The sequence below is a fragment of the Pongo abelii genome, chromosome 6, assembly GCF_028885655.2.
Source record: "Pongo abelii isolate AG06213 chromosome 6, NHGRI_mPonAbe1-v2.0_pri, whole genome shotgun sequence".
NCBI lineage: Eukaryota > Metazoa > Chordata > Mammalia > Primates > Hominidae > Pongo > Pongo abelii.
In genome coordinates, this window is record NC_071991.2 from 139608742 (window position 1) to 139633490 (window position 24749).

General features: G+C 37.9%; 1 protein-coding gene across 1 annotated transcript in view; it reads left to right on the forward strand.

The window, feature by feature from the left end:
* MGAM2 (maltase-glucoamylase 2 (putative)) overlaps window positions 1–20552 on the forward strand; it is a 110730-nt gene extending 90178 nt beyond the window's left edge. Inside the window, exons 46-48 of the mRNA XM_024249975.2 lie at window positions 5893–5942; window positions 15652–15822; window positions 17165–20552. Of these exons, the coding sequence (XP_024105743.2) occupies window positions 5893–5942; window positions 15652–15822; window positions 17165–19357 (2414 nt within the window). The 3' untranslated portion in view covers window positions 19358–20552. The remainder of the gene's footprint in view (window positions 1–5892; window positions 5943–15651; window positions 15823–17164) is intronic.
* Window positions 20553–24749: the final 4197 nt, after the last annotated feature.

Genomic DNA, 24749 nt, shown 5'->3' on the forward strand with positions numbered 1-24749 from the left:
TATTCCATGGTGTATATGTACCACTTTTTCTTTATCCAATCCTTTGTTGATAGGCACCTGGGTTGATTCCATGTCTTTGCAATTATGAATAGTGCTGTGAAGAACATAAGAGTGCATGTGTCCTTTTGATAGAATGATTTATTTTCCTTTGGGACATACCAAGTAATGAGATTGCTGGGTTGAATTGTAGTCCTGTTTTAATTTCTTTGATAAATCTCCAGACTACTTTCCACAGTGGCTGAACTAATTTACATTTCCACCAAGAGTGTTTAAGCATTTCCTTTTCTCTGAAGCCTTGCTAGCATATGTTATTATTTGACTTTTTAATAATAGTGGTTTTGATTTGCATTTCTGTAACGATTGGTGATGATAAGCATTTTTCATGTTTATTGGCCACTTACATGTCTTCTTTAGAGAAGTGTCTGTTCATGTCCTTTGGCTATTTTTTAATGGGGTTATTTAACTTTTGCTTCTTAATTTAAATTTCTTATAGAATCTGGATGTTAGACCTTTGTTGGATGTATAGCTTGTGAATACTATCTCCTAATCTGTAGGTTGTCTACTCTGTTGATAGCTTTTTTCACTGTGAAGAAGCTCTTTAGTTTAATTAAGTCCAACTTGTCAATTTTTGTTTTTGTTGTAATTGCTTTTGGGGGCTTAGCCAAAAATTTTTTGCCAAGACCAACATTGAGAAATCAGACAAGACACATAAATGGAAAAAAACATTCCATGCTCATAGATTTGAAGAATCAAAGCAATGTACAGATTCAACACTATTCTTATCAAACTAGCAACATCATTTTTCACAGAATTAGAAAAAAACTATTCTAAAATTCCTATGGAACCAGAAAAAGAGCCCAAATAGCCAAAGCAATCCTAAGCAAAAAGAACAAAGCCAGAGGTATCACACTACCCAACATCAAGCTGTACTATAAGGCTACAGTAACCAAAACAGCATGCATAGTACTGGTATAAAAACAGACACATAGCAATAGAGCAGTATAGAAAATCCAGAAATGAAGCCACACACCTACAACCATCTGATCTTTGACAAAGGTGACAAAAACAAGCAGTGGGGAAAAACTCTATTCAATAAATGGTGCTGGGACAACTGGCTAGCCATGTGCAGAAGCATGAAACTGAACCCTTACCTTTCACTGTATAAAAAAATTAACTCGAGATGGATTAAAGATTTAAATGTAAGACCTCAAACTATAAAAATCCTAGAAGGAAATACTCTTCACATTCTTCTTTTTCTTTGGTTATTTTAGCTCTTTTGTATTTCACACAGATTTTAAAATCAGCTTGTCAATTTTTAACAACAAGACCACCTTCTGGAATTTTTACTGGAATTGCTTTTATTCTTAAGACAATTTTTGAATATTTTTCATCTCTTTTTTTTCTCTGTTTCTGTCATCTACTTACCCACTTATCTACCTATCTAGCTCTATATAATTACCATTTACTTAGATCTTTAATTACTCTTAGCAATGTTTTATAATTTTCGGTGTATGGATCTTGTACATATTTTGTTAAATATGTCCTAAGTATTTTTAAGTTTTTGATGGTATTTTAAATAATATTTTAAATTTATCCTAACAGTTTATGGATAATATATTATAACCTATATTCACTTAATATGATATATGAGAGATATTTTTCAAATGGTTTTATTTTCTATTTATGGGTGAAAACTTGCTAAAGAAAAAATATGAAGGAATTAAACAACTTCTCTCTTCAGAGCTCAGTTCAGTCTTTGGACTTTCTTTTTAACATAATCTGATAAGAAACTCTAGGAGAGGCATGTGGTATTCTGAAATTAAATAGATCTAGGTTTGAATACCACCTCAGTAACTTTCTAGTTGCATGTCTTCCGGAAAATTACTTTAATTTTGTTGTCTCCTTTTCTTCTTCTTTAGTATCTACAACATAGACCTATGTTGTAATTTTATGAGGATAAAATGATTTAACATACATAAAACATTCCTGGCACATGAGTTCTGAATAAAATGTGTCATTAATATGTAAAGTAAATAAAACTCTATTCTAAACATTTAATATGAGATACTTTACATAAAATTAGCATGTCTAACTTATGAAAACAAAATGAAAATAAATAAATAGGTAAATAAAATAAAATTAGTGTGGTTAATAAGATAATAAGACAATAAGACATCCAAAAGTCAAAAAGAGGTGGTTGACCAGCCATCCTGAATTTCAAAGCTGTGGCAGGACTTGAGCTTTATAAGGGCATACTACAGTGGCAATTTTTAAATTTAAGAACTGTATTTATTAAATGCATTTTAATATTCTTGTCTCTTGGGAAAGTACATTTTTTTTAAAAATTAAGCCTTTGTGAAAGATGAACGTTCAATCAGGGGTTTGCTAGGTGAGCAAGGAATGATAATAAAAGGAGTCAGTGCCCATGATTAGACATTCAACACTTTGGTACCTCGGTGACAGTCTTGCCAATGGGACTGCAGACTATTTTTTGTTGTCAGATCATGACAAGTACTTGGTATATATCCATTCATCAATTGATGGACATTTGGGTTGTTTCCACTTTTTGGCTATTATAAATATTGCTGCTATGAACTTCTGAATATAAGTCATTGAATAGACACACTTTTAAAAACTCTCGTATACTATACATGCCTGGGAGCGAAATTTCTGGCTTATATGGTAACTCTATGTTTAACTGTTGATGAAATATCCAACTGTTTTCTATAGAGACAGCACCATTTTACATTCCAATCAGCAGTGTATGAGGGCTCTGATTTCTCTTCTTCCTTGTCAACATTTATTATCTATCTTTTTTATTATAGTCATTCCAGTGGGTGAAAAGCTGTAGTTTATTGTGGTTTTGATTAATTTATATTTCTCTGATAACTAATGTTGTTGAACATCTTTACATGTACTTATTATCCACGTGTACATTTTCTTCAGAGAAATGATTGCTTATATTCTTTGCACATTGTAAAATTAAAGTGTCTTTATTATTGAATCATAAACAGTCTTTATAGAATTTAGATGAAAGTCCTTTATCTGATGCAGGATTTTCAAATATTTTCTCTCATTTAGCAGGTGCCTTTTTTGAGGCACAAACTTTTAAATTTTGATGAAGTCTAATTTATCTATTTTTTCTATTCATTTAATGTGCTTTTGGTGTTATATCTAAGAAACCATTGCCCATTACAAAGTCCCAAGTATTTGCTACTAGATTTTCTTCTAAGAGTTTTATAGTTTTAGCTCTTACATTTAGGTCTTTGATTCTTTTTGAGTTAATTTTTGTACATGGTATGAGGCAGGGGTCTAACTTCTTTCTTTTGTATGTGGATTACAGTTGTCCCAGAACCATTTGTAAAAAGACTATTATTTTCTCATTGAATTATTTTGGAATTTTTGTTAAAAATCAATAGATCATAACTGTGAGGATTTATTTCTGAATTTTCATTTCTATTGCATTAATCTATATGTCTATTCTTATGTCAGCCCTGCACTGTCTTGATTACAGTGGATTTGTAGTAAGTTTTAAAATCAGGAAGCATGAGTTCTTTTTGTTCTTTTTCAAAAATGGGCCTTATTTTAAAGCAGGTTTTCTCAACCTCAGCAATATTGACATTTTGCGCTAAATAATTATTTTGTGGTGGTGGCTAGGCTGGTTATTATAGATATTTAGCAGCATCCCTGCCCTCTCCCCACTTGACGTCAAAAGCAAAGTTATCTTCAAGATAAGTACATGATCTCTAAATATTGTAAAATGTCCCCAGAGAGGCAAAATTACTGCTGGTTGAGGATCAATGTTTTAAGAGAACATAGAAAGTCCTTTGATATAGGTTTAGCTAATTAGGACTAGATGAGTGATGTCATAGTAGGTTAATAACATCACAATTAGTATGCAAAATCAACCCCCTATGAGCAATATGTTTCAAAAATTTAAAGGAATAAAGCCATTTCCTACAAGATTTTAACTTTCTATTACAGTATATTTTAGTCTTAAGGTTAAAAATTAATAGTACCTGAAACTTTCAAACTTGTAAATTTTTATGGAGAAGGTTTTTACCCTTTTTAAAAATCAAATAGGCTTAAAAATTCAAATTTAAACTACTAAGAGACAGTGTAAGTGTAACTTAAATGTTCTGTTAACAGACTTGGAACCATTTATTTAACTTTTCCTCACATAAGGTGATATAATGGCTGTTCAAGGATAATCTTAAAAGAACTTGTTAACAGAATCCCATTCTTTACAATTTTTTATTAACTGCTAGAAGAGGCTGTAGTGTTTGCCCAGGTTGCATTTTCTAGCCAAGACTAAATTTTAAAATATGAGTTGTATAATTGCTTCCATAAAAGTGGAGATGATTTAGAATACTTTGAGAGTTAGTTGGTTTGGGAGAGAATATGTTGGAATACTGACAAGAGTTGGAATGTTGAGAAGGGCAAAGAACAGAACATGAAGTGAAACTGACTTTTAAGAAACAGGGAGTTATAGGAACCATATGGGAAGGAGACATAAAGTAAGGAGTATTTCAAAGGAGAGGTGTGTTGGCAAAGTGGCCTAAAAATCCTGAACAATATGAGGATATGTTTAGATTTTATATACTATGTCACTGGTGACTTAGAAAGGGTCAGATTCCATGGAAAAAGGAAACACAGGAGCTGGAGTTTAGGAGGTGTAAGATTGAATTATGAGTTGGGTACACAGACATAACAAGCAAAGGCTACATTTATTTATTTATTTATTTATTTATTTATTTTTATTTTTTTGAGATGGAGTCTCGCTTTGTCGCCCAGGCTGGAGTGCAGTGGCGCGATCTTGGCTCGCTGCAAGCTCCGCCTCCTGGGTTCACGCCATTCTCCCACCTCAGCCTCCCAAGTAGCTGGGACTACAGACGCCCACCACCACGCCCGGCTAATTTTGTTTTAGTATTTTTAGTAGAGACAGGGTTTCACCATGTTAGCCAGGATGGTCTCGAGCTCCTGACCTCGTGATGCGCCCGCCTCGGCCTCCCAAAATGCTGGGATTACAGTTGTGAGCCACCGCGCCGAGCCCAGCAAAGGCTACCTTTTTAAGATGTACGGTAATGAAAAGGAGACGCGGTAGTAGCTTGATATAAATAGAATTAAGTAAAAGTATTATCAGAACAGAGTACTCTGGAGCATAAATGTAGCTTGAAAAAGCAGAGAAGGTATAGGGAAGAACTGATGGAATAAATTCTACAGAGGCAGAAGTGCTTGGAATCTGGAGCACTGTGGGAGGCTGAGCTAAGAGTAGGGAGAGAAGAATGGTGAAGGTGAAGATTGATTATGACTTTGATGACAGTAAGCAATCAATTTTAAGCACTTATTGTGCACAAGCAGAACATTATGTACCTTATTGCCACTAACTAGGTACTATTATCTCCATTCTATAGATGATAAAATGTTAAGTAACTTGTCTAAGTTGCACAGCTATTAAGTACAGGAGTTGGGATTTCAATCCATGTCTACCTGACTTGGGAGCCTAAATTCCTAACCACTTGCCTCTGCTTTATCATCATAGTCTTTAACCTCACAGCTATGTGAACTCCTACGACTACATGCTTGCTATCTCGCACAGAATAACCAAACAGTAGTCTCCACACTTCAGCTAATCTATCCTTTGTTCAACCCAGATTCTCTTGCATTTGTAACCTTCTGACCTCCCCGGCAAGGTACCCATTTCCATTTGCACATCCCCACACTAACATGCGGTGAAATAGTCTCTTAGCCACTATCTTCAGTACTCCTCAGAGAGGTGACAATCATCAGTAACTGTGACCCCATTGAGATATTTTCTGACCACGCTCAAGATTATTTGCTGCAATTGAAGCAGTTAGTAGTTGTTTATTCTTTTCTTTTCCTTGTTTGCAGATACCTATGAAAATGGAAATTATTTTTTGGCAAACTTTATAGCAGCTCAGGTAAGACTAATTTACTACATTTTATAAATCTTTTCCCAGGTGTCTACAGATTAAACATTACAGTTAACTGTGTAAATGTAATATCCCACATCTTAATAGGAGGTTCTTCTTGCCTTTACTTTTATAATCCAGGTCTGTTGTCATTAAAATAAGGAAGAAACAATCCTTATTTTGGCAGTTTTCCAGTATACTATCTCCATGAAAAGAAACTTGGAATTCATACAATGCTGGGGAAAAAATGGGGCCTTAAATGTATAACATGTTTTCCAAAGATGAGAAATTTACTAGCTGATAAATTTTGAAAGAAAAATGCTATATAAGCTATTTATTATGCAATAATGCATAAAAGACGACCTCAAAACCTTAGTGGTATCTAACAATAAGCACTTACTTAGCTCATGAGCTTGCAGGGCTCAGAGGATCTGGGTCTGGTCTTGGCTGATCTTTGCTAGCTCACATACATCTCCAGTCAGTCTTGGGTCTATTGGGCTATTTAGATAATCTTGGCTGTATTCACATATCTGGGGGGTCAGCTGACTCTCGTATGATTTATCATGGCCTTGTGGGAAGGTCTAGGCATGGCTTCTTCATAATTATGGAAGAGGGCTAAAATAAAAATAAAAGTGTAGATCCCTTAGTTCTTTTTAATTTTTTTGTATCCAGTTGACTAATTTCCCATTACCAAAGCAAAATCACATGGTCAAGCCCAGAAACAGAGGAGGGACAGAATGCCTCAACCGGAGTGGGAGGGCATTGCAAAACTGCATGGAAAGGGGTGTGGATTTGTAAGGGTTGAATATTTCATAACAGTGATGCAATTAATGCACCTTGCATGTTAAATGATCCCAGGGATAATCTACATAATTTTAATTAGAGTATGAGGAGGATCATTCTAGGTCAAACCTGGATTCTGCTTCTCTATTTTTACCTAGTCACTTTAACCAAGGGGTAGTATAGCACAAGTCTATTTTTTTTTCTATAACAGTGATTCACATATTTGAAGATGTCTCTCAGTTATTCCTCTTGTCTTCTTAGAATTATACATCACCAGGCTAACTTCATATTTCCTCTATTTCCTGCTTATAGTGGTTTCCAGATCTGATCATTCTGTTTAGACTCCAGTTAACTTAGATTTCTTTTAAAACATCAGAACCGAGAGCATATTTTAGAGCTGTCTATCCAGTATGATAGCCATTAGCCACATGTGGCTATTGAGCACTTGAAATGTGACCAGCCTAATTTGAAATATTCAAAAGTTAGCTTAAAAAAATTCAAAAATGATTTGTGGGCTTCATGGGCAAGATGGCCAAATAGGAACTGCTCTGGTCTGCAGCTCCCAGCGAGACCAATGCAGAAGGCAGGTAATTTCTGCATTTCCAACTGAGGTACCTGGTTCATCTCATTGGGACTGATTAGACAGGGGGTGCAGTCCACAGAGGGCGAGGAGAAGCAGGGTGGGGTGTCACCTCACCCAGGAAGCACAAGGGGTCAGGGAACTCCCCCCTGTAGCCAAAGGAAGCCATGAGGGACAGTGCTATCTGGCCCAGATACTATGCTTTTCCCACGGTCTTTGCAACCCACAGAGTAGGAGATTCCCTCAGGTGCCTACACCACCAGGACCCTGGGTTTCAAGCACAAAACTGGGTGGCCGTTTGGGCAGACACCAAACTAGCTGCAGGAGTTTTTTTTTTCATACCCTAGTGATGCCTGGAACACCAGTGAGACGGAACCATTCACTCCTCTGGAAAGCCAGGGAGCCGAGTGGTCTTGCTCAGTGGATCCCAACCCCACAGAGCCCAGCAAGCCAAGATCCACAGTCTTGAAATACTCGCTGCCAGCACAGCAGTCTGAAGTTGACATGGGAAGCTCGAGTTTGGTGGAAGGAGGGGCATCCGCCATTCCTGAGGCTTGAGTAGACGGTTTTCCTCTCACAGTGTAAACAAAGCCACCAGGAAGTTCGAACTGGGCAGAGCCCACCACAGCTCCACAAAGCCGCTGTAGCCAGACTGCCTTTCTAGATTCCTCCTCTCTGGGCAGGGCATCTCTTAAAAAAAGGCAGCTGCCCCAGTTAGGGGCTTGTAGATAAACTCCCATCTCTCTGGGACAGAGCACCTGGGGGAAGGGGCTGCTATGGACGCAGCTTCAGCAGACTTAAACCTTCCTGTCTGCCAGCTCTGAAGAGAGCAGTGGATCTCCCAGCACAGTGCTGGAGCTCTGCTAAGGGACAGACTGCCTCCTCAAGTGGGTCCCTGACCCCCGTGCCTCCTGACAGGAAGATACCTCCCAGCAGGGGTCAACAGATACCTCATACAGGAGAGCTCCAGCTGGCATCTGGTGGGTGCCCTTCTGGCATGAAGCTTCCAGAGGAAGGAGCAGGCAGCAATCTTAACTGTTCTGCAGTCTCCACTGGTGATACCCAGGCAAACATGGTCTGGAGTGGACCTCCAGCAAAATCCAGCAGACCTGCAGAAGAGGGGCCTGACTGTTAGAAGGAAAACTAACAAACAGAAAGCAATAGCATCAACATCAACAAAAAGGATGACCATGCAAAAAATCCATCCGAAGGTCACCAACAGCAAAGACCAAAGGTAGATAAATCCACGAAGATGAGGAAAACTCAGCACAAAAAGCCTGAAGATTCCAAAAACCAGAATGCCCCTTCTCCTCCAAAGGATCACAGCTCCTCGCCAGCAAGGGAACAAAACTGGAGAGAGAATGAATTTGATGAACTGACAGAAGTAGGTGGGTAATAACAAACTCCTCTGAGCTAAAGGAGCATGTTCTAACCCAATGCAAGGAAGCTAAGAACCTTGATAAGAGGTTAGAGGAATTGCTAACTAGAATAACCAGTTTAGAGAAGAACATAAATGACCTGATGGAGCTGAAAAATATAGCATGAGAACTTCGTGAAGCACACACAAGTATCAATCACTGAATAGATCAAGCGAAAGAAAGGATATCAGAGATTGAACACCAACTTAATGAAATAAAGCGTGAAGACAAAATTAGAGAAAAAAGAATGAAAAGGAACAAACAAAGCCTCCAAGAAATATGGGACTATGTGAAAAGACCAAGCCTACATTTGATTGGTATAGCTGAAAGTGACGAGGAGAATGGAACCAAGCTGGAAAACACACTTCAGCGTATTATCCAGGAGAATTTTCCAACCTAGCAAGACAGGACAACATTCAAATTCAGGAAATACAGAGAACACCACAAAAATATTCCTTGAGAAGAGCAACCCCACGACACATAATTGTCAGATTCACCAAGGTTGAAATGAAGGAAAAAATGTTAAGGTCAGCCAGAGAGGAAAGTTGGGTTACCCACAAAGGGAAGCCCATCAGACTAACAGCAGATCTGTCTGCAGAAACCTCACAAACCAGAAGAGAATGGGGGCCAATATTCAACATTCTTAAAGAAAAGAATTTTCAACCCAGAATTTCAAATCCAGCCAAACTAAGCTTCATAAGTGAAGGAGAAATAAAATCCTTTACAGACAAGCAAATGCTGAGGGATTTGGTCACCACTAGGCCTGCCTTACAAGAGCCCCTGAAGGAAGCAGTAAATATGGAAAAGGAAAAGCCAGTACTGGCCCCTGCAAAAATAAACCAAAATGTAAAGACCATTGACACTATGAAGAAACTGCATCAATTAATGGGCAAAATAACCAGCTAGCATCATAATGACAGGATCAAATTCACAAATAACAGCATTAACCTTAAATGTAAATGGGCTAAATGCGCCGATTAAAAGGCACAGACTGGCAAATTGGATAAAGAGTCAAGACCCACTGGTGTGCTGTATTCAGAAGACCTATCTCACGTGTAAAGACACACACAGGCTCAAAATAAAGGGATGGAGGAAGATTTACCCATCAAATGGGAAGCAAAAAGAAAAAGCAGGGGTTGCAATTTTCATCTCTGTTAAAACAGATTTTAAACCAACAAATATCAAAAAAGACAAAGAAGGCCATTACATAATGGTAAGAGCTAACTATCATAAATATATATGCACCCAATACAGAAGCACCCACATTCATAAGGCAAGTCCTTAGAGACCTATAAAGAGACTTAGACTCCCACACAATAATAGTGGGAGATTTTAACACCCACTGTCAATATTAGACAGATCAACAAGACAGAAAATTAGCAAGGATATTCAGGACTTGAACTCAGCTCTGGACCAAGCAGATGTAATAGACATCTACAGAACTCTCCACCCTAAATCAACAGAATGTACATTCTTCTCAGCACCACATAGCACTTATTCGAAAATCAACCACATAGTTGGAAGTAATACACTCCTCAGAAAATGAAAAAGAACAGAAATCATAACAGAGTCTCTCAGACCGCAGTGCAATCAAATTAGAACTCAGGATTAAGAAACTCACTCAAAACCACACAACTACAGGGAAACTGAACAACCTGCTCCTGGATGACTACTGAGTAAATAATGAAATTAAGGCAGAAATAAATAAGTTCTTTGAAACCAATGAAAACAAAGACACGACATACCAAAATCTCTGGGAGTTTTTAGAGGGAAATTTATAGCACTAAATGCCCACAGGAGAAAACAGGAAGGATCTAAAATCAACACCCTAACATCATAGTTAAAAGAGCTAGAGAAGCAAGGGCAAACAAGTTCAAAAGCTAGCAGAAGACAAAAAATAACTAAGATCAGAGCAGAACTGAACGTGAGAGAGACACGAAATACCCTTCAAAAAAATCAGTGACTCCAGGAGCTGGTTTTTTGAAATGATTAACAGAATAATTAGACCGCTAGCCAGACTAATAAAGAAAAAAAGAGAGAAGAATCAAATAAACACAATAAAAAATGGTAAAGAGGAGATCACCGCTGATCCCACAGAAATACAAACTACCATCAGAGAATACTATAAACACCCCTATGCAAATAAACTAGAAAACCTAGAAGAAATTGATAAATTCCTGGACACATACACCCTCTCAAGGTAAAACCAGGAAGAAGTCGAATCCCTGAGTATACCAATAGCAAGGTCTGAAATTGAGGCACTAAATTAAGAGCCTACCAACCAAAACAGCCCAGGACCAGACAGATTCACAGCCGAATTCTACCAGAAGTACAAAGAGGAACTGGTACCATTCCTCCTGAAACTATTCCAAACAAGAGGGACTCTTCCCTAACTCATTTTATGAGGTCAGCATCATCCTGATACCAACAAGTGGCAGAGACACAACAAAAAAAGAAAATTTCAGGCCAATATCCCTGATGAACATCAATGCAAAAGTCCTCAATAAAATACTGGCAAACCGAATCCAGCAGCACATCAAAAAGCCATGATCAAGTTGGCTTCATCCTTGGGATGCAAGGCTGGTTCAACATATGCAAGTCAATAATCGCAATCCATCACATAAACAGAACCAATGACAAAAACCACATGATTATCTCAATAGATTCAGAAAAGGCCTTTGATAAAATTCAACACCCTTTCATGCTAAAAACACTCAATAAACTAGATATTGATGGAACAAATCTAAAAATAATATGAGCTATTTATGACAAACCCACAGCTAATATCATATTGAATAGGAAAAAGCTGGAAGCTTTCCCTTTGAAAACCAGCACAAGACAAGGATGCCCTCTCTCACCACTCCTATTCAGCATAGTATTGGAAGTTCTGGCCAGGGCAATCAGGCAAGAGAAAGAAATAAAGCTTATTCAAATAGGAAGAGAGGAAGTCAAATTATCTCTATTTGCAGAAGATGTGGTTGTATATTTAGAAAACCCCATTGTCTCAGCCAAAAATCTTGTTAAAGTGATAAGCAACTTCAGCAAAATCTCAGGATACAAAATCAATGTGCAAAAATCACAAGCATTTCGATACACCAATAATAGACAGAGAGCCAAATCATGAGCAAACTCCCACTCACAATTGCTACAAAGAGAAGAAGATACCTAGGAATACCACTTACAAGGGATGTGAAGGACCTCTTCAAGGAGAACTACACACCACTACTCAAGGATATAAGGGAGGACACAAGCAAATGGAAAAACATTCCATGCTCATGGATAGGAAGAATCAATATCATGAAAATGGTCATACTTCCCAATGCAAATCAAAACCACAATGAGATATGATCTCATGCCAGTTAGAATGGCCATCATTAAAAAGTCAGGAAACAACAGATGCTGGAGAGGATGTGGAGAAATAGGAATGCTTTTACACTGTCAGTGGGAGTGTAAATTAGTTCAACCATTGTGGAAGACAGTGTGGTGATTCCTCAAGGATCTAGAACCAGAAATACCATTTGACCCAGCAATCCCATTACTGGGTATATACCCAAAGGGTTATAAATCATTCTACTATAAAGAAACAGGCACACGTCTGTTTATTGCAGCACTGTTCACAATAGCAAAGACTTAGAACCAACCCAAATGCCCATCAGTGTTAGACTGGATAAAGAAAATGTGGCACATATATACCATGGAATACTGTGCAGCCATAAAAAAAGAATGAGTTCATGTCCTTTTCAGGGACATGGATGAAGCTGGAAACCATCACACTCAGCAAACTAACACAGGAGCAGAAAACCAAACACCGCATGTTCTCACTCACATGTGGGAGTTGAATAATGAGAACATATGGGCACAGGGAGGGGAACTTCACACACCGGGGCCTGTCTGGGGTGGAGGGCAAGGAGACAGATAGCATTAGGAGAAATCCCTAATATAGATGACGGGTTGATGGATGCAGCAAACCACCATGGCACATGTATACCTATGTAACAAACCTGCATGTTCTGCACATGTATCCCAGAACTTAAAGTATAATTTAAAAAAAAAACAAAACATTTGGCTGAGTGTGGTGGCTCATGCCTGTAATGCCAGCACTTTGGGAGGCCAAGGCAGGTGGATCACCTGAGGTTGGGAGTTCGAGACCCGCCTGACCAACATGCAGAAAACCCTGTCTCTACTCAAAATCCAAAAATTAGGTGTGGTGGCACATGCCTGTAATCCCCACTACTTGGGAGGCTGAGGCGGGAGAATCGCTTGAACCTGGGAGGCGGAGTTTGCGGTGAGCCAAGATCGCGCCATTGCACTCCAGCCTGGGTAGCAAGAGCGAAACTCTGTCTCAAAAAAACACAAAACTCATGAATAATTTTATATTGAAAAATGTTGTAATAATAACATTTTGGCTATATCATGTAAATAAAATATATTTTGAAATTAATTTACCCTTTTTCTTTTCACTTTGAAAAAATGTGACTACTAGAAAATATTCAATTACATATATAGTTTCCCTTATATTTCTATAAGATGGCATAGACTTCCATATTGCCTACTACCTCTTTTTAGCTAGAGTCTATATTTTTTCTGCTGTTATTACATTGTGTTATTTTTTAACACATGTATCAGATGTTTGGCACATATAAATCTCATGGTCAGCTAAGACCTTCAAATTATTCTCATAGACATGATTATCAGGTCATATTGTTCCATCCTGCATTTGGCCTCTCTGAAACTAACTGCCAGACTTTGTATACTAATTAAATTTGTGTATTCTCTGCTGTTAAGAGTAGTTGGGTTGAAGACTCTACATATTTTTTCCCCTCAAATAAGTATTTTCATGAATATTATTTTAGGGATCTAGAAGTCCTGAATTTTAGTTCCATTTCTACTGCTATTATTCAAATTAGGAAAGACACCCTGTTTAATCTGTGTTTTTTAAAAAATTGTAAAACATTAGATTGCCCTTTAATAACATCTAACTTCAAAATTCCATTTCTCTGATAAATGAATTCTTATTTCTGTGATGTTTGATAGATTATTTCATTAAGAATAAGGGGCCTGAAATGAAAGAAAGCTCCCAACTTTCCCTAGGGGATAACTATTATCAACAGTTTCCTGGTTGGTAAACCAGCTTGTGGGGGTGGGAGATGATTTGTAACATTTGCTAATTTCCGTAGTGTAGCTTCTCCCACCGTCTTAACCAATTTCAAGCATCAGCTGGCTTGCAAAATTCTAGGAAATTTAAAAATCAACTCTCTCAAATCAATAAGAACTAGCTTTAGTACACCCATTTATTTTGAGCTATATATTTTTTCCTTGATTCTGCCTGCCCAGTAGCAAAAGTCTTGTTCATCCTTCATGATGCCAATTGAACGTTTCTTTTTTCTCTTCCTACTGCAGCCATCCTAATTGAGAAATGCATAGCTTCCCTCTGCTACAACTATCTCCTTGATTATTGCATGTAATCTTCAAAATCTTTCCTTACATACCTAACTGGCCTCACATCTCTGTTTACTCAGCACCAGCTATGGTTGCCCTTGCACTCCTCAATGAATGGGGCTTTGTTCAATGTGTCCCTGTACCCCTATTTCCTGTCTCATAATAAATCCTTCCCATACTTCCCGGGGTTCTGAAGTTACATGTCCTTCCTAAGTTCTCTCTTGACTGTCTTCCTCCCTTGTAATTTTTCCTTTCTCTACACATCCATGAAAAATATCCACTATGATTTTCATTTGGGTCTTCATCATGTGCCACCTTATAATTTATGTCATATTATTTTAACCCTTGTATTGATACTTAAACAATTCATGATTTGGTTAACTTCCTGTTTCTTGCACACTGTCCTCTGTCTAGGGACTGTTTGCCACACTTCTTTGTTCACTCTAAATTAACTTGAGTAGTACTATGTACAGGGGCACATTGTGCTTCCAACTTTACCTATGTTATCTAGCCTTGTCGCTTTGGACTACTCACTTCATTTTCCAGAGCCTCAGTTTCCTTATCTCTAAGATAGCAATAATGATATTTTCTTTTCAAAATGATTATAAGAATACTTATAATATAGGGAAAATAACTTTCATAATGCTGGTACAATAAACTTATTTTTGTCATTACCCAATTTATTATAGCAGGTACTCAGGAAGTACGTCTTCATGAAGTGTGTAGAGAGTAGAATTATAGTAACCAGAGGCTGGGAAGGGGTGGGGGCCATAAAGAGAGGTGGGTTAGTGGGAACAAAGAGACAGCTAAATAGCAGGAATGAGTTCTTGTGTTTGCTAACATAGTAGGGTGATGACAGTTAACAACAATTTATTGTATATTTCAAAATAGCTAGAAGAGAAGATTTGAAATGTTTCCAGTGCAAAGAAATGATGAACGTGGCTGGGTGTGGTGGTTCACACCTGTAATCCCAGCACTTTGGGAGGCCAAGGCAGGAGGATCACGAGGTCAGGGATTCGAGACCAGCCTGGCCAACATAGTGAAACCCCGTCTCTATTAAAAATACAAAAATTAGCCAGGTGTGGTGGCACGCACCTATAGTCCCAGCTGCTTAGGAGGCTGAGGCAAGAGAATCGCTTGAACCCAGGGGGCGGAGGTTGCAGTGGGCCCAGACCACACCATTGCACTCCAGCCTGGGTGACAGAGTGAGACTCCATCTCAAAACAAACAAACAAACAAACAAATAAATCTTGAATATTTGAGGTCATGATATCCGAAATACCCTGATTTGATCACTACACATTGTATACATGTATCAAAATATCACGTTCTCCATAAATATGTATAATTATTATGTATCAATAAAAATTTAAATATGTAAATAGAAATAGCAAACTGATATAACAAAAGTAAATTTAGGTTTGTTAATATTTTAATATGGACCATAATCTATCAAGAATATGTTATGTATTTTTTTCTCTTTATAAATTCTTTATAGAACTTCCTGCAAATCCAGACCATACACAATAAGTATTTGAGTGACTCGAATCCACTAAAAGTTGGGTATATTAGAATCTGGGGTGTGAATACCTATGTGACACAAGTCAGTTACACCTATGACAATCAGCAATTTATGGAGACAAATTTCAAGAGTGACCCTTATAATCAGGTAGGTCTGAAAGGAATATTAGCATATCACAAGTAAATTTTATTGTTCTGCAAAATTATCACCAATAATTTTGCTAACAATTAAAATTATTATCATTGTTATATTTTCATGTATTAGAAGGTTATAAATACGTGCAATAGATATGTTCCTGAAAAGTTGCAAATGTTGAATCATATTGTAAAATGTGCAACATTAATGGTCTTTCCAGTATAGCCTAGGGGTCAGTGATCACTGGCCTGATGAGATCCTCTCCATGTATTTACCAAAGAGACTGTGCTATGTTTTGATAGGTTAGTCTTCCACATTAGCAAAATAAAACTTATTTCTGCTGCAGAGGCTAAAACAAAGGAAAGGGTGATTCCCTAAAGCTATTGAAGTTTGCCCCCATGCTTCCTGCAGTTGTTAATGTCCCTGGTCAAATTGATGGATCTTACAGGTAGACGAAAATTGGCAGTAAACTGTGGTAATCATCAAATGAATACATCCCACCTGTGGCATAAGATAAAAAGTTGATAAAACAGGGGGACATAAATAGCAGGCCCTACTAGAGGATTCTAGAACCAACTAAACCAGAATTTTGGAAGATGAAATACCAATAGTTACCAAAGGCAACCACAAAGAAAAAAGTATCTCACTTTTAAAACATAAGACATCATAAATATGGAACCAGCAACCCATAAGGGATGGTTTAGAAAAGTGAAAATGTGTAACTATAGTTCTTGTTTTCTAAAAGGTGAAATGAGTGCCCTGATGGTATTTGGACTTTGGAAAATGGCCCCTCTGAGCACTCAAATATATCTTCTCCCTCTAGGCTCTTCTGGGTATTTACCTTAAAGCATTTTACCTGGACTATTGAGTTCAAAACTACTCTTTGCAAGTAATTGCTTCTAGGTAAGATTGTGCAGAAAATCCTTGAATACCTTCTTTTTAAAAACTCTATGGCATTATCTGATGCCTATTATGTGCCAGACACCACACTGTTTGAAATGAGGAAAACATAAAACCAGCCTGCTGTCAAGAGGACTAAAACCCAATGGCAAAGCAAAGAGATTTTAATAAATGTTGGTTTTAATCACAGCTACAAATATTTGTAAACAATAAAGTTCTGACTAAATGAAGTGAAAAGAAAAGATTTCCAGCACAGGGATTATGCACACAGAGCATCTCTCTGTATTTATCTGACCAAAATCAACGTGACCTAACCCAAAAAGGAATGTTTATATCCTATTACTGGAAAGGAATGAATCCATCATTTTTTGTTAAATTGTAATTTAAGAGGTGAGCTACATGTGAGGTTTAAGGATGTCTAAAATACCCATTTATATCTCTCCTTTTCCGGCAGATACTAAATATTCAATTGACTGACAAGACTGTCAACCTGGAAAAGTTAACTGAGGTTACTTGGATTGATGGTGGTCCTGTACTTCCTACTCCAACTGAGACAAGTACCATCCCAATGAGTTCTCATCCTTCTCCATCTACTACCAATGCCACCAGTTCTGAGACAATCACCAGTTCTGCCAGTGCAAATACTACCACTGGCACTACTGCTACTGTTCCTATCACAACCACATCTTTCCCAAGTACTACTAGTGTTACAACTAATACTACTGTTACTGATACAACTTCTCCTTTCCCTACAAGTACTACTAATGCTAGCACTAATGCTACTGTTCCTATCACAACCACACGTTTTGCAACAAGTACTATTGGTGTTACAACTAATGCTACTGTTCCCGATACAACTGCCCCTTTCCCAACGAATACTACTACTGCTAGCACTAATGCTACTATTCCTATCACAACCACACCTTTTGCAACAAGTACTATTGGTGTTACAACTAGTACTACTATTCCTGATACAACTGCTCCTTTCCCTACAAGTACTACTAGTGCTAGCACTAATGCTACCCCTGTTCCTATCACAACCACACTTTTTGCAACAAGTACTATTGGTGTTACAACTGGTACTACTGTTCCTGATACAACTGCTCCTTTCCCTACAAGTACTACTAGTGCTAGCACTAATGCTACCCCTGTTCCTATCACAGCCACACTTTTTGCAACAAGTACTATTGGTGTTACAACTGGTACTACTGTTCCTGATACAACTGCTCCTTTCCCTACAAGTACTACTGGTGCTAGCACTAGTGCTACTGTTCCTATTACAACCACATCTTCCCTTACAAATACTGCTGATGCTAACACTAGTAATACTGTTCCTAATACCACTATGCCTTCTCCTACAAGTAGTACTACTGTGAGTACTATTGCTACCGTTCCCATGTCAGTGACTCCTTCTCTGACAAGTACTGCTGATGCCACCATTAGCACTACTGTACTTATTGCCACTACTTCTTCTCTAACAGGTACTACTGATGTTAGCACTAGTACTACTATTAATAATATAAGTACTCCTGTTCAAACAAATACTACTAATGCTAGTACTAGTACTAATGTTGCTAATATAACTGCTACCTCTCATGCAAGTACTGATGATACTGTTCCTAATAATACTGTTCCAATTACAGCTATTCCTTCTCTTGCAAATACTGGTGTTGACACTACTAGCAACAGTTTTTCCATTATGACCACTTCTCTCTCTGAAAGTACTAATGCTATGAACACTGCTGTTATTATGGCAACTACTTCTCCTACAAGTACTGATGTTGCTAGCACAAATAATGATGCTTCTATGACAAATTTTCTTTTAGCTACAATGTCTGCTGGTAATACAACTAGTAATAGTATTTCCATAACAACTACTTCTTTTGGTAATAGTGTTCCTATTGTGACTGCTCCTTCTCCAAATACTGGTGCTACTACTACAAGTAATAATACTATTCCTGGCATGACTACTTATTACCAGACTTCTCCTACCATTCCTACCCATACTCTTACTTCTATTCCTAGCTCTAGTACTCCTATTTTGAGCATGTTTCCAACAAGTAATACATTCACTACTGATAAAATTACTAATTTTACTACCCCTACAAATGCAAACACCATTATTTTCAACACTCTTGATACAAAAAGTACCATGATAATAGATGCTACGGTCACTACTACCAGCACCAAAGATAATACCATGAGTCCAGATACAACAGTTACTTCCATAGACAAATTCACCACACACATCACACAGTTCACTACTCCCCATTCTGCTACTAGTGCAACACTGGCCTTAAGCCACACCTCATTAGCTCCTACAAATCTTTCGGATCTAGGCACCATAGATATTACTGATGCAGATAACTCCAGCAGTGTTACAGGTAACACTACACACTTTTCTGTTTCAAATGTCACAACAGCCTCAGACACAATAACAGCTACTGGTCTAGATTCACAAACTCTCCATATGGTAACAAATTCTGCGGCTACTTATTTACCTATTACTGCAACTAGTGCTACCACAGATACTACAAATATTACAAAATATGCTTTGAATACTACCACTCCTGATAGTACAGTACATACTTCTGCTACTGCACCTGCTTATATTACAAATGCCATAAATACTACTCAAGTTCCATGATTACTACTCAAGGCAGGGTAGTTACCTCAGATAACGCCTACAAACAACTATTACAGATATAGAAAATCAATTATGAGATACTCTATCTTATGCTACTTAAGTTTTCACAAATATTAGTACTCTAGCCATAAAAGGCACAGCTACTCCAAACACTCTCATCATTGCAGACATGTTTAGGAAGGTTTACAAACCTTATAGGTTTCACCAAAGAAGCTGTGGGTACTTATTTTGCAGCCATAATATGTACTCTTATTCTTTTAAATTATAGTTATTATTCTTATAACCTCATCAATTAAACTACAGATGTTTTATATATCCTATATATCCTTGCTACAGATTTCACAGGTAATTTTGGTATCTCAGATAACACCACATTAGGCTCTGTAAATACTATTGCCTTAGATGTAGTTATTGAAATAGCCCAACTTGTTTCTTGGGTCACATGACATATCATAACTGAGAGCACTGGTGATACCCCCGGCACTCAAATTGTTTCTATACCAACAGTTATTGACATTACAGAAGAGTATGTAATTAGTAATGCTAAAAAAATGCACTTTATTTTCCTATGAACTTTTCCAAATGCCGTAGCTACGAATAGAGTCATTTGCATTACACATACTAATAGTATTATTTCTTCTGAAGAGATCCTAGCTGTAGCTGCAGATATGGAAAATTCTACCATTGAAGATCTTGTATAACCTTACTTCAGCCACTGAGATAATTTAAATTATAAATATTACATGTGGGTTTGCCTATCATAGAAAATAAAATGATTATAGATCCTAAAAACATAAATTCCTGAACTTTGCAACCATTATTTCATAGGTACTACTAATACTCTTACTACAGATTTTATAGACAGCAGCGCATTCTCAGAAAATTAGAATTAATCTAAATTGTGAGATAGTCTTAAAGGCTCACTGTTACCACCAATGACTGGCTCTGACTCTAGTATAAATCAGAAATTATACAGACAGAGGTGAGAATGTAAATATACAGCATAAGGAAGACAGCCTCCACATTGGAATCAGAGTTCATAATCTTATTTGCATTTTCTTCTATTAATACAAGCTTTTCCCTTACAATTTCACTGTTCAGACTCCCCTTCATTGTGTTAGGGTTTTCAGTCTATTCCTGGTTTTTCATATCCAAATTCATCATTCATCCTTGATCCATTCTTTTCTTAGATCACTCAAACCCCCATGAGTAGACCCATGGTCATTACCAAATCTGGTCATTTGAGTACTATTGTAGGTTTAACCCTAGGACAATATTCTCGAAGTTCAGTTCAGGGATCCATGGGGTTCCCCAGACTTTCTGGGGCACACAGTTTCTTCAAATCTGCTTTCATAATGATACAAAGTTATTTGTTTTTTCAGTATCATTGTCTCATTAGTATATAGTGGCACTGTCCAGATACTCTGTGCTGTATTGTGTCATAATTGATGAATATAGAAAAAGAAAAAAGAATCTAGCTGTCTTCTATTAAGCTAGACATTAAACAGATTTACAAAATGTAAAATAATGCCATTCTTCTTACTAATTTTTTTTGCTTTGGACAATATAGTTATTTTTCATTAAAAACATATTTATGTTATCACAAAGTGAATATGTTATTTTTTATGAATGAAAAATAAATATTTAAAAGACATTTTACAGATGACTCAATTTTGATTTATAATGCAGTAAATGTTAGCAGATATAACCCACATAAATAAAGCACAGTGCCCTCACTAATTTTGAATGTAAAAGGGTTCTGAGACTAAAGAGTTTGAGAACAACTTCCTTTAAGTGGTCAGAAACATAGTATTTCCACTCTCATGTCCTGGTCAAGTATATTATCAACTTCCCCAGCATGTAGGTACTCCAGCATCTGTGACTTACTCCACATGAATATCTTCCACTGTCTACAAACACATCTGCCCAGTTTTTTGATCTGCCAGCCCAGCTGTACTATTGTCCAGACAATTTGATGGTGCTCTAGATGAGGGGCACAGATTCATCAGTCAGCAACATTTGCTTTTGGAATCTGCCCACAAGCTACAGTCCTCTGAACAAAGTTGATAGACCTTATTCTTGTCTATACATGACTCTTGACCTTCCAACTCAAAACAAAACTCAAAATTCTATGGGCTTGGTCAGACTCCCTCGCTTATATCTTTACTGAGGGAGACTTAGTGCATTTGTCTTGTTGACACCACAAACTCTGATACAGGACAAAGTGCTCTGTGTGCTAGGGCACCGTGAGATTCTGCTGCCAGCCCACCATACCAGTGCTCATTCACTGACCAACAACTTCACTTAAAGCAGCTGGGATTTGGAAAACTGAAGATGAATCTGCTTGAACAATCATAGTTCTGAAGCCACCAAAGTCCAACCTCCTAAACACGTAAATGGAACATAATTGAAAGCACAGAATTTTGAAAAGGTAAGAAATACTTTGAACATACAAAAGTCTGGACTTTGGTCAGATGTTTAAAGAGACTTGAGAATTGAAACTCAGGAGTCAATGCACAAGTAGTGGTCCTGGAACCAGGTTCAGAAAACATGAGGGCAAAATGTTGACATGCTAATACTACCATTGACAACACTAGAAAAGCCTGTGCGTGGACTCTGATTTGTAAGGTCTAGAGAAACTCCTAAGCTCCCTAATGATTGGCCCTACCGGGCCACCCACATATGTGATGTTAATTCTGCACTAATGATTATAACTCATGTTCTAAGTATAAAGAAATTTACTTTTCTACACTTCTGGTACTTGACACGTTCCTACCTTTACCATTACCGTGGACATCATTATTGTTACACCTAAAATTTCTAGTTATTAATTTAAACTTCATTTTCTAGTATTCCAAGCATCACTATGTAGACACTATTCATGTTGACTATTTAAGAGATGCCACACATAGTGCATGGTTAATTTTCCAGTGAGGAATATAGATGACAGATGTTTTGGATTAACAGGAAACTCACTGGGAGTCTAGAGGTATTTAGGAATACTTCAAGGAGTAGGGGAAGCTGGGAGGTACCCTATAGCACAAAAAAAGAGTCAAGGGAAGCCTTTCAGGTGGGGAATGAGTTGGACAAAGAGACTGACTTTACATAGTATGATTAGGAGATATAAAATAGTCCACTCTTTCTACAGCAGGAGCATTGTGAGAAGAGACAAGATTTAAAGTTTATCAATTTCCGTCACCAAACTTCAGTGTATGTGAGATTAGACATTCAAATGAGGGTTGAAGGAGCATTCATGCCAGTAAAGGAACTTATAGGGCTAGAGAATGCTTTGGTTTTCACATCCCCTTCCCCATGGGAGAGTGGAGTGGTGCTCTGTGTGAAGGGCACTGCAGAAGAACTGCTCATGGAGATTAAGAGTGCCTGTGAGGAGCTGGGACTGGCATCTCACTCCCAGCCGGGCACTTGCTGAACTGAGAAACTCTTGCCTCTCTTCCCCATCAGGTGATACAGTGGAGCATGGAGCATGGGCAAGGTTTTCAGAAACCTCATCATGCATCTCCCAGAGTGCGGAAGCCAATGAAATCACAAAGAAAGGCATTAGAGTCTTGCCCAGAGAATTCCAAAGGTGGCAGGGATTGGAGACCCTGCAGTAGTGGATGCGGAGCCAGGAAAGTAGTGGTGCAACCTGGACTCAACAGTGTTCAATGGAAAAGGAAGCTGAAGCTCCTCAGGTGGGTGTGGGGAGATGGCTGGGCTAGGGCTGTCATGAAGCAATCTGTCCAGTGGAGAAGGGACTCTAGTGATGAGAGGTCATGGATGGACTTCCAAGAATAGAAACTAAGTTTGTAGTGGGGAGAGGTCAAACTAGGTCATGCAGATTGCATCTCACCTCATGTTAGATGGTGCACAAGGGGCCTCTGAAAAACTCACTAATGTGCCCATGAGAAGAAATCAGCACTGGGGTCTTCTCACACTGAGGGTACCCACGGATGCCTTGCCATAGCATCCATCACATGGGAACCTTTGTCTTTTCCTTGAATTTCCATCTGGCTGTGAAGGATACCCAGAAACAGTCAAGGAAGAGGAGAAGGAGAATATGGAAGTGTAAAGCATAGACCATAATCCCCTTCTTCACTGCTGGAGGTGGTCTCTGCGGAAGGAGAAAACTTGACATGGATGTGAAAATGACATACCGATTTAGATGATACAAATTTCTGAAAACTTCCAAATGACCAGAAAGTGATGAGGTCTGCTGACTGGATAAGAAAAGAATTTCAACTTAGCGTTGAGGAAGAGGGGCTAAGATTAAGAAAAAATGAAAAGCCTGAGAATGCTGAAAAGACACACACTGCCTCATTTCACATTGCTCTTACCTGTTAGAATGATGGGTGAACGTTCATCTTAACATTGTGATGCTTTATAAATCACTTATTTCAAGGAAAAATGGAGAATGGCTTGGAGTACAAAAGTTAGATCCGGGGCCCAAAGGAAGTTTGAGGTTTTCTCACCTTAGCCAATCTCTGATGGCTTCAGAGAAGGTGGCTTTGGAAATTTTTTACTATGTAATTGAGAAAAGTTTGGCTCAAGAGAAGAAGTAAAGGGGTCTGTATAACCTATGGGTCTTGTTACTTAAAAACAACTTCTTATATTGGCACCATAATCCATAGTTTGCAAAGGGCCTCACATAAATGTTTTATTTTGTTCCACTCCTGCTGTGAGGCAGAGAGGGAAGGAATCTTTACACTTTTTTTCCCAGAGGCAGAAAGGAAGACTTAGAAAGGTTAAATGACTTCTTCAAAAACACAGAGTCTTCAAACATAGTAGAGCTTGGCCTTCTGATTCACTTCCTATTACCCGTCTGCTTCAGGGTCCCATCTCCTGAGGAAAGTCCATCTTTGCCATGATGTGATGAAATAAAATGAAATAAACAAAAACCCACTTCTAGAACCAGATAAGTCTTGTAAAATAGTCCTGATATTATTCCTATCTATTTACGTGACCTGGATCAGCTTGCCTGAATTATCTGAGCCTTATTTAATTCCTTCATTGGTAAAATGGAAGGATTGAGAGAGGGCCTAGGAAAATACCTAGTATAGCAAGAACCCATAATTTGGTACTCTTTTTGGTATATCAAAACATCTTGTAACCTTGAATATATACAATTTTCATTTGTCAATTACACCTCAATAAAACTGGAAGAAAAAAAAGAGCTGACCACTCTATTCCTTACTGCTAATACACCAAGATGATACGTCTGGCTTCCTAGGTCCTCTCTCCCAAATTCTTCCCTTTTTGATAATAATTTTAAAATGAACAATAAATAGATAAGTTGTGTTGAGGTTGCCAATGTGTTAGAAACATTGAGTGGAACTTACAAAAAGGAACCCCTTATGAAAGTTGTAAGATTCAAAATGGAGTCACTTGTGCCAAA